The sequence below is a fragment of the Polistes dominula genome, unplaced genomic scaffold (genome assembly GCF_049000335.1).
Source record: "Polistes dominula isolate Pdom_NZ unplaced genomic scaffold, Pdom_raw_medaka contig_12, whole genome shotgun sequence".
Lineage (NCBI taxonomy): Eukaryota > Metazoa > Arthropoda > Insecta > Hymenoptera > Vespidae > Polistes > Polistes dominula.
Window position 1 is genome coordinate 2885272 of NW_028301116.1, and position 18842 is coordinate 2904113.

Below are 18842 nucleotides of genomic sequence, written 5' to 3' on the forward strand. Positions count from 1 at the left end.
AATTCATAAAATTTAATAAACGTACGAAACAAATCAAAATGTAACATATAAAAATATTCAAAATCTTGTTTAAAACAATCATTAAACAATTTATAAATTCCTCTTAAACCTAATGTCAATAAAAATTATAATTATATATACATATCATCAAATGAAACCTTGAAAAAAGAAGATATAACAAATTCATCATCTAACAAAAAACATCTTAATTATAGAAACGTAAACCGGAACGGCAAAAACAGTTCCTTCGTCTATTAAAATCTTCCAACAAAGTAATACGATCCACCCTCTATATTTTATTTTATTTTTCATTCACCCTCATACAAACATACAAACATACATACATATATAAATACGTACACACACATACAATCGGTAGCAGTGTACAAGGTTTTTCAACGATGATGCTAGAAGGTAGTAGGACCCAAGAAAAAAAAGGGGGTTAATAAAGTAATTTAACCGACGCGAGAGAGTGATAAAAGACACGGAATAGAACGGGAGAATAGGGTGGTTAGGGTGGTAAGGTGCTCGCTCGCTAGCTCACTTACTCAGTCGGCAATGCAAGAAGGAGGTAGATGGTGGAGAAGGAGAAGAAATGGAGGGAGGAATGAACAAGATTATTAAGCTGTAAGGCGTTAACTGGCATAAGGCGTCGGTAGGTGGATACGTTGCTTGCGTGCCAGACTGACTGCATTTGCATCTAGACGCCATCAATCCTCCTGACGCCCGGTTACACTCCCCTCCACCACCCAACCCCCTTTAGCAATCCTGCAGGGCCCTTCTCTCAGAGTCCTTCTTTCTCTTTCTCTTTCTCTTTTATTCTTTCTTTTTCTTTTTCTATCTATCTCTCCTTTTACGTTGCCCCAGGTTACACGTTCTCGTCTCTTCGTAGCCCTGACGAGAACCGAATTAAATATCTTTCTTTTTATTTTGCCCTTTTTATCTTCATTTTAATCCCTTACTATTCCTTTAACTCATTCTCTTATTCTTTGTTATAATAATCGAACTTATTCTCGTACGATTTCGGTTTATTGGAAGAAAACGTCAAATTTAGAATGCGAATATAATAAATGTTTTTATTTACACGAGGAAGCTTTTACGTTTATATGTGTGTGTATATAATTCTTTCATGATTCTTAACTGGAAGAGATTGTATCGATGTTATTTTTATTTTCTTTTCCTTCTTCTTTTTTCTTTTTTTTATCGCGAATTAATCGAACCACCGCGCACACAAGTCAGATGGTAATTTTCAATTGCTAACAAACCGTGCGTATAATTGAATACCTTTTAAGGGAAGATTTCTTGTCAATAATTGAAATTCATTGATTATTCAACAGACGTTAAGTTTACATTATTCTTTATTTTGTAATTCGTAAGATTCTCATTCGATTAAATATGACGAATATATTATTTTGTATTTTATTTTCTTCTTTTAAGAAAACAATCTAATAAAAAGTGTATCGAAATTAAAAGATAAAAAATAAGAAAAAAATTGTACTTATAAAACAAAGGAAGAAGAAGAAAAAGAAGAAAAAGAAGAAGAAGGAGGAGGAGGAATATGTCAAGGAGGCGTAATTAAAATATAAAGATCGTTCGAATAGATAGTAAAAGCAAAACCATATTCCTGACAGGTGCAACAGTAAGGCATGATCGAACGACGAACGTCACTCACGATACTTTTAATTCCTCTTAATGAATACCTTCGATTGCTTGTTATATCTTAAGAATCGCGATGCGGGCAAACATATCACTACTTTTTTCCTTTTTTTATATATATATATATATTCCAATACATACAAAGACTACGTCTCAAACGAAACGATTATCAATCATTATATTTGTATGCGAGTAAAACGGACATAAAGCATGACAACTTCTATACGATCGTTATTAAATGTTAGTTACGATCGAATATTATTTTTCTTATTTTATTACCCAGTTTCACGTTAGATCAGTCAACAGCGTCATTACATTATCACGATCAATTCTTGTTCGATGTTAGATACAAAATATTGTGAGATTGACGTAATGGTTTCATGAATAAGGCTTATCGAATGAAAAACGATAATCTTTCTTCTAGGGATACAACTAAATGTATAGAGAAAAAATAAAGAGAAAAATGAAAAACAAAAAAATAAATAGGCTATATCAATAAATAACGATGAATATTATTTGAGTTTATGATAAAACCCCCTGACTGTTGACTTCAAATTCTCATCGCGAAGAATGTTTCTCATCATCTATTCTTTGTTCTTTTATTTTCACATTTCAAATTTTATCGTAGAAGTTATTACGAGTAAAGGGGTGAGAGTGTGGGGGGAAATAAATAAAATAAAAAAAGGTTGAATTTAACGATTATCATCATAATTACTTAATAATCCTTTAGGTGGACGCATTCGCAATAGGTTGAAAGAATTCTTTAAACGATCCCTATGGTGGTTACTAGATATAAAATGTTGTTATGTATCGTGTCTTGATCGTACCAACAAAAAAACGTAAAAAAAGAAGCTCTCGAATGTTTTTCTTCGATGCAAAAAGATTGAAGAAATAAAAGAAAGTTTAAAGAAGGATGGGTAAAAGGTAGTAGTAGTCCCACGGCAATGTAACAGTCCCAGCAGCATCAGCATCAGCAGGAGCACCACCAGGAGTAACAGCACCAAGCAGCAGCAGCACCAAGCAGCAGCAAGCACCAAGCAGCAGCAAGCACCAAGCAACAACAGTAAAACAGCAAAACAGCAGCAGCTCGTCGAACGAGCTGGCCTAAGGAAGGCAACGTAAAAGGTCTTCGCATAATACGGGTAGCCCTTGAAATCGACGGGCTGCCATCCGATAAGGAGGTTTTACAGATACGATCTACAAGCAGCCTGGTTAATTATATATTAATACCTTCGCGTGCAATCCTTGGCTGCGTATGCCTGGCGTTAAGGGACGAGTGAGACGAGATCTCAACCCTTTTTTCTCTATCACTCTCGCTCTTTCTCTTTCAAGATAGTCTAACCTTCAATAATAAATAGATATAGCTGGAGGGTGTCGAGAAAACCGACCAATAACGAAAAGAATCTATCGAAGAAGAGTGGACCATTTCGTTCGTTTCTTTCGTTCATGGCATACCTCCTCTTTTTCTTCTTCTTCTTCTTCTTACATTTTTCGAGCGTAAAATTGAGACGTCGTTATTCGTTGGCCAACACACGCGAACAACGCCAAGGCACACGCAACGAGACTCTCTAAGAAAGACCTGACTTCAGATAGAAACTCTTTTCTTTGATCACGAAGATCGTTTTCTACGTTCCTTTTCTTTATTCTTGTATTTTTATTTTAAGTTTTGGTTTACTTATTCTTATTCTTCTTCTTTTTCTTCTCTCTTTCTACCGGCTCTAGGAAAGATCGATTCCAAGCTCTCGATTGAAGGACTCGATCACGCTCGATCATTTGCCTTTTGCATGATGAATCGCCATCTGGATCCGGTTTATCGTTTATCGAACGTTGCTAGCTAATATTAATCCTTACCAATAGCCTTGTCTTCTTTTAAAATACGAGAACGTGTTGTTATTTGTCTTTTTTTTTCGCGGAAGATCGAAACCAGATGAGATGAGATGAGATGAGATGAGATGAGATTGTTAAACGTTTCCAAACTGTATCGAATCAACGGATACACGGTAAAAGAGAAAACCCCTTACGGTTTGGTACTTCCCTTTATTTAATAGCCCCACCCCACCCTATCCCAACCCAACCCCACCCCACCTCATCCCAGCATTAAAAAAAAGCCGGTTTCTTTCTACGTGTTCCGGTGGTATAAAAATTAACGACATTCCTGACAGCATAATTTGTACCGGTCAACCTCAATTAAAAAACAGTGTTTTCTTTTATCTATCATATTTTAATATCCTCGCCACTTAGCATGCACCCGTATGCATAATGTACGAACCAACAACAACCTACCCCGGTCGCTAAACTTCAGGACCACGTCTTTATATTTCAACTTTGAAATTTCATTCGACAGAAAAAAGAAACCTGACTCCCATCGTCCGATTACCACTGAAAACGAACGAAAACACATTGTAAATCTTTGTGGACCGGCTAATTCGGTTACTCCGATGCTCGTAAAACGGCTCGTTATTTGTTTCGGACGCTAATCATTTTTTCTCTTTCTTTTCTATTTTTTTTTTGCTCTCTCACTCACTCACCTGTTTTGCTACGATACTCTACTCTTCTTCTTGTTCTTCTCTCTTTCTCTCATTTACCAACATCAACTGCGTTACGATCGAATTAAGTATCATCACGCTACCAGCCGACAAAGTTCTCGCTTTAATTAATTTTCACGAAACAGAAGGATATACGGACGTTCGTTAGAGATTGTTAAATTATCTATACACCGTTGCTACTTACTTCTTCGGTCACGAAACCTTGTTCAACCTACCCTGAATGATAATAATAGTAACAATAATAACGACTAGAGAAAAAAGAAATAAAAAGAAAAAGAAATACTCGATGCAGAAGCATTATAACGCGCTTCTCGTTCGAAAGTTTAATATCTTCCTTGAATCGTATCCATCATCATTACACGCTTTCATAAACGATAATTATATATAAACACATACACACGTACCAGAGAGACGATAGTAATGTCAAAGCCAGTTTTAAAGTTAGCAAGTAGTGGCATCTTCTTCCCTCAATGCTTGATATTTCGCGAAAGAGGAGACTCAAGTTTAAACGCCAGCTGAATATATCGCGATCAACACAATTCGCGTTATCGTGATCCTATTCGTCGTATAAACATGAACGTTATAAGGTGTGGTTTTTCTTTTTTTTATTATTAAATGATGCCACGAAAATTAAATATATTTACATTTTTTACCTTTTCATCTGCCGCGATAAAAAAAATAAAACAGAAGGTTCAACTTATTCGAGTAACGATTGTACCCTAAAATAACGTGTTGTTACTCGTTAAGAGAACCTAAAATAATGATTCATTTTTATATGCCCATGATATAACAGTAGCCGCCCATTGGTAGGAATATTTATTACCATAACTCTACAATATTGTGTTATATTAGAAAAGAATGTTTAATAATTAAGATTAAACGATGATCTTATATCTTAACGTGACCCGTTTGCCATATCATCCCTTTTCCTTTATCTCGTCGTTAAAATTTATCTTATAATAATAATCGAACGAACGAATTTCTTATTCGAGTTTTTTTATTTTTTTTTTTACGATCGTTAATTAACGATTCGTTGGGCGAGAGAATTTATCAAGGATGAAATAATTTTTTATTTTGTTGTTGTTTTTTTTTATTTTCGGCTCGTGCTCGGTCGCGTTTTGCCACCAATAAAAGAAAAATAAAAAAAGAAAAAAAAATTGCGTGCCGTGAACACGACCCTCACGCTTTCACAACCCTTTCTTTCCTTCTCTCTCTTTTCTTTCTTTCTTTCTTTCTCTCTCTCTTTCGCTTACTTGCTTACCAGTTCACAACCCCTAATTACTAACCACGGGTTGTTACTCTTGCGGCATGTCATTTGCCCTACGATATTATACTCCACGTCGTCGCGTGAGATCACCGACGGATCTTTTCCAGGCTTAACTCAGTCGGCCGATTGTTTTAAACGACCGATCGGAATCGAATTCCCCTTTTGTCTTTATATTCGCGCCTTCAGATTATTATTATCCATCTATTCTATTTTACTCGTATAAAAGTAAAGCGTATTGTCATATAATTAAATTATTTATTGAAAAAAATATCGAATTATCTATCTTTTTTAATTCGTTGATTTAATTTTTAATAATATAAATATATATAATTAATTATATAATAAATAAATTAATAAATTTTATAGTAAATATTATTGTATAATAAATACGACAGTAATATAATATAATTTTAAATATAATAAAATATAATATTATTATATAAAATTATAATATAATATTATTGTATAACAAATACGATAATATATAATATAATTTTAAGTATAATATAATATTATTATATACAAATATATAATACACACTATATAAAATATATTATATAATATAAAATATATAATATTATTGTATAATAAATACGATAATAATATAATTTTAAATATAATATAAAAGGTTATTAAAAATATATATTTTTTATTTATATCATATTATAGATAAATATTATATAGAAATATTATATATAAATATAATATTATTTATTATATATAATTTATTTTATATTATCAATTGTCTATAATTATATCATTTTATGTTAAATCAAAAAGAAATACTTTATTACGCAAAAATGTGTTTGTGTGTGTACATGTTTTGTTTTAATATTTTTTATGAATATATTAAAAATATTGACCAAGGTCTATTATTAACATTATCATTATTATTATTTACTGTTATCATTGCGTTAAATTTGCTTGAATATTGAAAACATGTTAAAAGGATTTCTCGGTCATGACGTTGATAGTGGAACTAATTTGTGACATTTAATCGGTCAATAGATTCTTTCAAAAGAGAGGATTTATAATTTACAAGATATTTTGACGCTTATCCTTAAAACGTGAGTTACGGGTTGAACACAAACGTGATATTCTCTCTCTCTCTCACTCTCTCTCTCTCTCTCTCTCTCTCTCTCTACCTGTTTTAGCAATTATAATTATACGCTACCACAGTACGAGATAAGAACATCGAGTAGGTATATATTTTTAGATAGACAGATAAATTATGTGGCGAAAATTAATTTCTTATAGGTAACCTTTCTAAACGGAATCGACGACTGGCATCAATGATTAAGTTAATTACATATTACCTACAGAGAAAATAGGGGGGAAAAAATGTAAAGAAAAGAAAAATTCTCAAACGATTGAAATGAAAAACTATCGCTATTTTCATCTTGTTTACAATTTTTCCCCCTCTTAAATATTCACATTCTTTCGGCACCGTTTAGAAGATAAAAACAAAAATAGAAAGAAAGAAAGAAAAAAAGAAATAAAGTCTAGCTAGTTTCTATCATAACGAAATAATCAACAAGATTAATCGTTTCTAAAATCACCGTAACGTGAATTTTAATTTTCTGCTATTTTGCCTCAAGGAATTAAATGTCACAATAGTTTTTTGCAGAGATTAGGTTAATATTAATATAATTCAACATAATCGTTAAGCAAATTTACTATCTTTTACATAAACATAGCTAAGTGTAATGGAAAGAAATAAAAAAAGAATTTTAAAAAGTCGTAAATTGAATACTTTCTATTTCTCAATTAAAATATGCGATGATTATTTTCAATTTAGTTAATAGAAAAAGAACAAAGAGTACAAAAAGAAGAACAAGAAAGTAATTGACTTAATCTTCGAATAAACAAATATATTTTATAATAAAATAATAAAAAAGGGTGACAAATTTATTGGAAAAACGAACGATATATTTGATTGATCGAAAGTTTGGTTTTGTTTTTTGGCAAATTTCGAATTCCGTGGAAAGAAAGAATATCCCTTAAAGGAAATATTTATAAATATTAAACCCCTTAAGGAAAAATATGTAAGTAGGGAATAGTAAGGTATAGATAGGAGAAAAATAAATAAAAATAATAAGAAAAACAAAAAGATGATATATTTTCTATGCAAGCACAAAAGAATGTTTGCCTTCGACGAACGGCAAAAGCATAGTTAACACGGTAATCCGACAGAGGCTAATTAATGCTCGTTACGCAAGAGGCGGCGGGACGATTAGGGCCGATGCAATAAATAACAATTTTAATTATCAGCATGCGTGGCAAACTGTGCGAACCGTTGGCGAAATTTCACCGGCGATTTCGCATGAAATTCGCGGAGTTCTCGCTCGAGTAACATCCCATGTGTGTATATATCTATATACATACATTTATGTATATGTATACTACGCATAATGAATGCATATACATATGTAGATGTATTTGTACGTTGAAGAAGACTTGATGATAAGCGACAAACGATTCGCGTTCATTTAACGGAATCGTTTGTAAGGTTCTCTTATAGCAAACCTCTACGAATCCACGAAACAGACGACGTAATTGCTTAGCGGCTTCTCTTAATCGTGCAAAGGGCTCCTTTAGGACGAGTTAGAGAAACGTTACTTGCTTGGCCTGGTGTGTATAGTTAGTATACAAGGTTTAATAGTGTTAACTTGTTACGAGTTAATGTTTCATTAAATAATCAACATTTCAATAGCTTTTTTTATTTTAAATATATTTCTATCAGTCAACATTGTAACTTGTAATGTATTTTACAAATTTATATTATTTTTAAGTTATTCTTTTTTTTGTGTGTTATTAAAAAATACATATATTATTTAATATATAATTAATTAGATAAGTTAATTATGTTATTTGTAGGAATCCTAATCGAATTTATCGAAGTCTTGATTATTACATAATTATTTTATTTAAAAAAAAAATTCTAGGTGTACCTTATTTAAAATATATTTCTATGATTCTATATTGTAACCTGTAATATATTTTACAAATATATATTATTTCTGAATTATATTTATCCTTTTTTTTTTGTTTAATATTAAAAAATACATATATTATTTAATATATAATTAATTAAGTAAGTTAATTATATATTTATAAAATATATAAATATTTCAATATGCTAATATTTTGCAGGAATCCTAATCGAATTTATCGAAGTTTTGATTATTACGTAATTATTTTATTTATAATAAAAAAAAGAAAAATTCTACGTATGCTAATAATTCAATGGATCTGTTAAATATCAATGAAAGTAATCAAACTTATCTGACTATGAAAAATCATTATAAACTAGACGATAGATCTTCTAGAAATCGTGTTACTTGCCATTGGAGCAAGACTCGCGTGCAACATGATCCTTTATCCTCGATATTAATTATCTTTAATAGATCTATGAAACTAACGGATCAAGTAATAAATATAGGCGTCGACAGCGTACGACCGACAGGTGTCCTTTTCGGAAGGATAGTCTCGGTATCTTTTGAATATATACTTTATATACAAATGGTTTCGTTAAATCGAAATATAATATTATCGTCACTTCTCTTATATGAATTAAGCGAAGTTTTGCCTAAGGCTAAATTTCACCAAGATCATTTTTGAAAAACGTAATAATAAATGTCTCTGTCCAATGGTGATGATTTAACACGTATAGAAATTAATAGAGAATCAACAACAAATACGTGTTGACATTAATTACTTCATCGTGATATTATATTCTAAGAATTTACCACAAATTGAACATAAACTTGTCAACTATGTTAATCTTATAGTTTCGTTTGATTACAATTTTTATTACGAGTGATGACATTTACATGAGAATGTTTGTATTTTTTTAATATACGTTTACTATACTATTCGTTAAATTATCTATTCTTTAATGAACTACAATTTCTATTTTGTTATTTTGTTATTTTTAATTATAATCCTTATTATCTTTCATTTTGTTTTCGTTTAATTAGATGCGATTTAAATGCCAATGTTAACACCTTCGAACAAAATGTTCATTTCTTCTTTAAATAATATATTATGAACGTTTGTTCGTAAATAAGGGGTAATTTTTGTTGTTGTTTAACTTATCATCCTTTCATTATTCATATTTTACTCGATAATCGTAAGAAAAGAGTTGAACAATTTTTTTGTTCTTTCTAATAATTAACATACTTATTGGACACATAGCATGTCTCTACTTTGTTCGAAAATAATTGGTCCTGTATACTTCATTTCTTATCAGAAAAATACGTATGTACCTACATTGTTTTCTATGTAACATATCCTAGACTTTAAGATATTACCAGGTTATTGTCAGCCATTAGTATAACGCTCGTTAGTACATACATTTTTAACGCAGCTAACCTTTTATCGTACCGACTATCGTAAATGCGAAGGAAAAAGGCATGATTATGGCAGAAGGTAATAACAAAACCACCCATTTTGCCCTATTAATTGTTTTTCTTTTTCCCCCTTTTCTCAACCCCCCTCACCCAGTTCCACCCACAATATTTTACATAAAATATTATTTTTCTTCTGTCTCCTTCACTTTTCACTCTTGTAATTCGACGAATAATTATTAACAAGCTTGTCGTTGTAATATTTTATTTTTTAGTGAACATAATGATAATGATAATAACAATAATAATAATGAATAATAATAATAATAATAATAATAATAATAATAATAATAATAATAATAATAATAATAATAATAATAATAATAATAATAACAATAAAATAATAATAATAATAATAATAATAATAATAATAATAATAATAATAATAATAATAATAATAATAATAATAATAATAATAATAATAATAATAATGGATTCAGCAATATTTACATAGGAAAACTTGTTCGTATGAATGAAGTTAATACCGGATTAAAAAACCGAGTCACCAAAAAATAGATAATAATAATAATAATAATAATAATAATGGTAATGATAATAATGATAATGATAATAACTGTAATTATTTATATTATTACCGATAGATCTCTCGATCATTTTCGAAGGATCGTGATAAACGACAAACAATTTCTAGACGTTCGAGTAGCTAGCCCGCTAGACAGCTGCAAACGGGAATTCATGATAAATGTTTCTACGGTAATTACTTTTCCGGCAAGACAGCTTTTTCCAGAAGTACGACTTTTCCCTCTTTCCTCTCCTTTTCTTCTTTCTTGTTTTTTTTTTTTACTTTTTTTTGTCTTCATACTAAAGTTTCCGGTGTATTTTACTCGAGTTTACTACTAACATCAAACAAAAATATTTTTACAATTTTGTATTAAATAAGCATCTAAATAATTACTTAAACTGAACATATTTTTTCTGTTGTAAATTTGAAAAAAAAAATTATGAGACCAAATAATTCAACGATTTATTTTTTATTTTAAATTTCAACATAATATTATTCATGTATAAATGATCAAAATCTTATCCGACATTCTTTCGTACGTATTTCAACTATCACAGTTATTTTCTATACTTTTTTATTAATTTAGGTAATAATAAATTGTTTTTTATTATTTCTGATTTTCGTGAGATTATTGCTCGTAATTATTCATTAAAAAAAAATATATATATATATATAATATATATATAAAATAAAAAAGTTATTTGATATTCATTCATATTTCAAATATGGCATAGTCCTCCCTATACATTTTCATATAATAAAAAATAAAACTATATATATAGTATTCTTATTTTATATATATGTACTTTACTATACTTTACTTTATATATAATATTTAATTATAGTATTATTTAATATAATAATATATTTTTAGTAAAGTATATTCTTATTATTATATTAAAATAAAAAATAATATATTAATTATAGTATAAATTATAAATTTTAAAAATATAATTATAAAAATAAAAAGTGACAATAGTTATCCTTTATTTGTTCACATTTTAACTATCTCACCATCACATTTTATTTAATATTTTTTAATATTTAATTTTTTTTTACCATAATTAGATAATATTATGTTTTTTGTTGTTATTATTGTAACGTGTAAGATATATATCTTTTGTAATATCTTTTCGTAAAATCGATCCGACTTTAATTGGGCCTTTATTGCTAACAAATTTCTGAAATTATTTTCAACCGAGATGAAATTATACTCTGACACAGAAAAAAAGAGAGATAGAAAGAATGAAAGAGAGAGAGAGAGAGAGAGAGAAAGTCGGCACGAGTCGGTGAATTTGCAGGAGAAATAACTCGAAAAGTAATAAAAGGGAGATTCCTATCGTCCAAGACAATTAGCGGAGCATATAAATATGACGTATTTATAGTCTGTCAGCCGTATCTTACTCGTTTTCTCGTTCTTCCTCCCTTTTTCTTCTTATATTTCTTCTTCTTCTTCTCTTTCTTCTCTCTCCTCTCTTCTCCATCTATTTCACTCCTTCTACATTTCATCTTTCTTTCATTTCAATCTCATTCTTCTCTTCGACTAAAACCCGCGCTATTATCATAATTCAAACTATTTAATTAATGTTTTCCCCTCCCACTTACCCCCTCTCCAATTCTTTACTTTCAAAACGAACAGAGATACGAAAGAGATAATACGAAAAATGAATAAATTATAATAAAAGGTATGATATAAGAATGAGATGAAAAATGTATACTGATGACGTAACATAATTTTTTGTATCAATGTTTTATCGACCATTCCTATTCCCGCCCCCCCTCCAAATCAACAATATTATGTTGCATTATAATTTTGGATGAAATCGAAAGATGTTATAAAAACAAAACCTTCCTCCCACCCTCTCCCCATCAAAAAAATAAGAAAAACGATAAGAAATAAATTTATCTCTCATAAATGTACGATGATTGATTTTGTTCAGGGAGCAGTAAGAAAAAAAAAAATGTTCAACCAAACCGTTTGGTGGAAGGAAGGAAGGAAGGAATAAAAAAAAATGTCGAGGACAAGAAATGTAGGCGAAAAAGATCGTGAGAGTAGAAAGAAGAAGATAAGAAAACGAGACATCGTAGTCATAGTCGTTTGCCACTGGTCTTGACACGATAATAACATCGACATAGTTTAGTTTTTTCATTTAACAACTTCTACTGTCGATTTTCTCTATATTATGTTACGTTACAACTTCTACTACCATCCCAGGGATCTTAAAATTCCTCTCGAGACTAATTATTGGATCCTTTTCTGGAAATACGATACAGAATCTTCGGTTTTTTTACTTTTTCACACCTTTTTTTTTCTCCGAGACCTAACAAGATAACGAGAGGATTCCTTTTTGAGAAAGACGATGAAAAAAAGGTGATGATTTTTCTAAAATATTAAACGATATGTTTCTTTTTTTTTCAGTTATTAATATTAAGATTAAATACGTTATACACAATATAATCATTATTCATTTTAATGAATTGAAATTATGTATTATTAATAATTATTATTATTATGTCTTCGAGAATTTAAGAAATCATTTATTAAAATTAACATCTATCTTAAAAATAAAGAAATGTATTTGATGTGAAAAATCAGAGATACAAAAATGATTAAATTTGCTCGTTGAAAAAATTTGTTTAAAAAAAACAACTCATTCGTACACGATTGAGAAGAAAACAAAAAATGTATTTATCGAAATTGGATAATCCAACGATCAAAGATTCGTATGGTGATTTTTCTTTGTATTTTTTTTTTGTTTTTTATAAATAGGATAAAACCTTCTAGAGGGACGATTCAATTTGTCGGCCCTTAGTGCGAGAGTATTTTCTATTGGCCCGTGGCTAACTTCACAGCGTGGCACGCAAACCACGTTCGAAAAATTAGCTCGTGACCGAATAGGATACAACACACTAGTTGGGTTGTATTAGTGATTGTGATTGTAGTGGTATAGAATAAGAAGAATAAATGAAGTTGAAAGGAAGGAAGGAAGGAAGGAAAAGAAGTACGAAGAAGAAGAAGAAGATGACGATGAAGAAGAAGAGGAAGAAGAAGAAGAAGAAAAGAGATCAAACGTGTTTCAAATGAAGCAAAATAAAATGTACGAGAAAGAGTGAGAGAGTTAGAAAGAGTTAGATAGAAAAAGAGAGAGAGGAAGGACGAAGGGCTGAGAGAAGAAGGCGGACGGTAGAAGAAAGAAAGAAGTTTTGAAAAGGGACTAACGACCGGCAGTTAACGGCGGCTCTGAAATTGCTGGTTGCCCGTTGCATCTTCCACGGCCAGGCCAGCCCGAGAATTATTAAACTGTAGTTTAGTTTAAATTAAGTTATTACTCAGAGCCCGTACGTTTTGTTTGTCCCTTTGTAACACGACTATGACCCTTCCTCCCTCTCTCTCTCTCTTCTTTATCTTTTCCTTTCTTTCTATCTTTCTCTTTTACTCTTATTCATCCCTCTATCTTCTTCTTCTTCTTCTTCTTCTTCTTCTTCACCTTCAACTTTTCACGTTTAATCTTCCATCATTCGTTCAAATCTCTCACGACGTTTAACATTAATATTACAAATTTGTCGCAAAACTTTAATTCTCTTTTTTTTCTTATAATTCGTTTAATTTTCTTTTTTTGTGTTCAATTCATTTATTATTGGTTATTACTCTTTTTATAAAGGTTTAACTTTAACATTAATATTACAAATTTGTCTCAAAACCCTAATTCTCATTTTTTTTCTGTTCTTATAATTCGTTTAATCTTTTTCTTTTGTGATCAGCCCATTTATTATTGTTTATTACTCTTTTTAAAACGTTTAACTTACATTTAGTATATGATACGTCTCTTGTTGGTTTTCTCAAACAAAAAATTTCTGCTTCCTTCTGTGATATACGAAGACAAAAAAATGAACCCACCAAAACGATATAAACTTAACTTTTTCTTCAAAACATTATCGCTCGTTGGGAGTTCAACCATTATTTTACGATTAGAAAGACCAAATGCGAAGGGATAATATTAGGCTGTTTTAAGGGAAAAAAACATTTTCGATTCGATGTGCTTGAGTCAATAGGATAAAGAGTGGGGTGGCTGTTGGAAGAAAGGGAGAAGAGCAAAAGAGGTTAAACGAAATGTACGATCTCGTTTATGTTGTTGAAACAAAAAAAAATATAACAAAAAACCCCGGGAAATTTGAAATAAATGAGCCCGCATTATGCCATCAAGATTTGCGACGTGTTTTTTTTGTTGTTTTTTAATGAAGAAAATTAAACGAATATATTAAAAAGGAGGTTTCGCGATAAACATTCGATTTCTTATTTTCCTTTTACTTTTTGATTGGGAATATATTTATTCAATTCTTTGAAATTAAGATTAATGAATTTTACTATTAATAAATAAATAAAAAAAAAGATGAATAATTTCTTCATCGATTATTAAACTAAAATTACTCTTGTCTAACAAAAATGATTGATCGTTCGTTTCATTTTTATTCGTCTTTTTAATTATTTCAATAAGTAAAACGAATACAAATTTCTTATAGCATTGATCTTTACAAAATTTATATTTTCATTAATTTCGATGGATTCATTTTTATCGATAATTCAAATGGGAAACTCATAAACTGTGTGTGTTTATGAAAAAAACGAGAAATCCAAGTTTTACCGATAACGTTGTTCAAATCGTTGGAAATAGAAGTTTAGAAAAAAAAAATGTAGGAAAAAGAAGAAAGAGAAAGAGAGAGAGAGAGAAAGAAAAGAAACGATACAGTTGAAAGCGGAAAGAAAAAGTATAACGGTCGTGTAGAACTCATGCACGCGACGCTGACAGCAAGCATGGCCGTTGAACTAATTATGTAAACGAGACTTTTGCAAAGCACTCGATCCCAGAAGAGTGGCAACGATTTCGACTTACCTGACATTTCTACGTGTGTAACATTAATTAGAAACGATAACGATTATATCATAATAACGATGAAGCTAACAAGTTACATCAAAGTATAATACGATTGGATGTTTACAGCTTTCAAAATTATCATTTCGAATAATTTATGTATTTACATTGTCTTTTTATGTTTCTCTTTTTTTTCAAACTCTCATGTTTGTTTTATTTCTTTCTTTCTCTCTCTCTTTTTATATACATGTAAATATAATATTATATATTATAGAAAAACACGAAGAAATATTTAGTGAAGAATCTACTATGTAAATTTAATGTAAAATAACCGATAACGCAATATTCAAGTAACAAAATGTAAAAGTAGTGCAAGTCACGCAGCCATGCGCACTCTTTTTAAGTTTACGTTTTGTTACATTATTATTCGAAAAAATTATTAGGCGATAACGTCATTGTAACAGGACACATCGAATAATTTTCCTCATTGTTTGGAATTAACTTAATAATATTAATGAACAATCATACATTGTAAATTTGAGTTAACGAAAGAAAGTTTAAACATCATTTGAAATAATTACTTATAGATACTAAACTATAATTATGACAAGAAAAATACAGGTATCATTAAAAAAAAAATAACAAAGAAGAAAATTAAGTCAAAATAAATCAAACATAAAAAAAAATAGACACATAAGATGACCGGATCCCATAGAACAGAAGGTTCAAACCCGTTCTGGTTAAGTGGCGCTCCCTTCGAAGCATAAACACGAGAGTTAGGGGTATGAATGAGATCACGTAAAAAACAGATTTCCACCCTCCGATCGTCGTATGGGCTTTCCGCCGGGGCACGGAACGTGATTTTGGTTCGAGTTCTGAGTTAGGATAGGGAGTCGAAAAAGGGCGTTGCGGGTATAGGGACTAAGCTTATAAGCGATCCCAAGGGCTCGTCAGGAATGATCTTATGATTGACCGCGTTACGACACTCCCAATAGACCACTTTTTGATCCACCTTTCGAGAGGATATCTTTTCTTTTCTTTCATTTTTTTTGGGTCTTCCTTTCCAGGAATAAAACTATGATACTAGGCCACCGTCAAATTCTTATACACACACAGAGAGACACACACGCTGTTACGAACCGACACAGCTATCGATAAAGATGAATATTATGAGAAAAGAAGAAAAAAAATAAGAACAAACAAACAAAAATATAAAACAAATATGTTATATCAATTCGTCGTACCTTTTTTCTCATCATCCTCATCTCCGTGATCTGCATTGTGATGAAGATTATGCGCTGCCGGATGATGACCGGTAATAGTCGGTACCAAAGGATGATTTCCCAAAGCAGGATGAGGATGATGAGGATGATGATGACTGAAGTATCTGACTGCTGCCGCGGCAGCTTGATGCTGTGCTTGCATCGATTGCTGAACTTGGCTTTGGACCTGGCCCAGAACCGGATGATGAGGTGGCCATCCCGTAAGATGGAATGGGAAGACTGGTGTTGCTCTTTGAAACAATCTGGCCGGTGCCAAAAGCGAGCCGCCGGATGCTGTTGAGCCGCTACCAGGAGGCAAAGGAAAGGATAAACCGCCTCCTGGTTCCAGGACCATGTTTGGTACCAGCTCGATAATTGTTCTTCTCTCCACAGGAGAGTTCTCAATCTTTTATCATCAATGATATAATTCAAGAATTTAGATATTTCTCTCTGTTTTTGTGTGTATTATCTCTTTGAAACCTTTATAGATCACATTTTCCGATTATCCTTCGGTCCACGTATCGACGAAGCTCGTTAGATCATTTCCACGAAGCTCCGATAAGTTACAAAAATATATTTGCATAATCTTCTTTCAATGGAGATTCAATGTAACACGTTGGTAATGAAAAATAAACGACAAGAAATCACGTCTCTCAATGGTATATCGCTGTCCGTCGGATAGAATATAACTTTGTAACATACGATTTTATCGATAATTTATATAATGTTTTCATTGATTATCAAACATCGTTGAGAATAACTTTAACTATGCTAAACAGAGAAGTATAGTAACACACACGAATCGTCTCTGACAAACTTTAGATGTCATGATAAGTAATAACTGCTGATAAAAGATCGAATTTACAAAGATAACTTTTTAGCCTATACTTTGGAACTTGTCTTGATTCATAGGACTAGACGTCGATCGATCTAGGAATAAAGGATTGTGTAATATAATTAAAACAATGAATACGTTGACACTTTAGAATCCCTTTTAGTCATTCCACTGACAACACAGATTAAAAAAGGTCCTAAACGAGACCAAACAGCGAAAATCTCGTACATTGCTGTCAACACCAGAATCCTGAAGTTTCAGGACAAAGTCACTGATCACTATCTTTGTCCTTTTTTTCAAACGATAAACGTCAACGCGACACTTTGGTCCATGTTATTATAGGTGGCCCATTAAAGTAGTCCTCTTGGAAAAAGAAAAAGGAAAAAAAGAAAAAAATCCAATCCACAAAGTTTCAATGGTTCGGATTAAATAAAGGATAATAATAATAATAATAATAGTAATAAAAAAGAAGAATCGTCGGTTGATTGGAAAACACGAGACTCGGCGAATTTAGCTGGGAAAATCGTTGCTCGGTAAAGTCGAGCTGTCAGTTGTTGTGTTGAGACCCACTACGGCACGAGCCAACGGCACAGCACTATCTGCCTGGAGAGTCGAGTAAACGGAGCTCCCCTCTGTTCGCCTAACCAAAACTGGTTTGGGTTTACACCCAAGGTAGCGTGGATTGGCCGTCCCACTGTCGGCTTCGCGGATACCGCGATATCGTCTACCAATCCGAAGTGGCGGATTACTAGCTCGGCAACGCCCACGGGGAGCTTTTTTTGCCCTGGAATTGAATCGACGCCCCTTCCTTGCTCGCGCTCGACCCTTGGTGGGGACGAATCAATTGGCGGCTGCCCTGAAAGCGGCCGCAAGATGGCTCCTCCCTGCCCACACACGCGCGCGCTTCACTGAGCTACCCCTAAAAACTCATTCCCTCACCAAGTCGACCGAGTCTAGCCAAGTCACCCGATATGCCACTGAACTTACCCTCTAATTCCATCCACAAGCTGGACCCCGTGGAACCTCTATTAAATATTCCACGCTTCGGGACTCTGATTACGGACCAAGTGCGAGTTCAGCTTGGACGAATGGCTGATATTATCGAAGATCCTTGATATCCCAATGCTTTCCAAACTGTGATCCTAGGTAAAAGACGGGGAATACTACGAATGATGATCTTTCATCGATCGATTACAGTGAAGAGGCAAAAGAGATATAATAAGTCAAAATACCTTTTCATCTAATACCCACTCGAAATCTCACTCTCATCATTTCTCCTACTCCCAGTTGGTAAATTCTCATCCCACCACCCCCCTATAGCCCCTACTACTTTCTTCCTTCCTTCCTTCCTTCCTTTCTTCCATCCTTCGTTTCACTATGGGCGTATCTTCCGCCCCTCTAACCCCCGTGGGCGCGATCCTCTTTTAATAAGAGGAGAGCTCCCAGTTCGAAGGCGTTAAGTAATTACATCTA

The 18842-nt window shown here is 31.9% G+C and overlaps 1 protein-coding gene across 1 annotated transcript in view; it reads right to left on the reverse strand.

Moving 5' to 3' along the window:
• LOC107065723 (uncharacterized) overlaps positions 1 to 18468 on the reverse strand; it is a 35035-nt gene extending 16567 nt beyond the window's left edge. The window contains exon 1 of the mRNA XM_015319655.2: positions 16517 to 18468. Within this exon, the coding sequence (XP_015175141.1) occupies positions 16517 to 16889 (373 nt within the window). The 5' untranslated portion in view covers positions 16890 to 18468. The remainder of the gene's footprint in view (positions 1 to 16516) is intronic.
• Between the last annotated feature and the right edge of the window lie 374 nt (positions 18469 to 18842).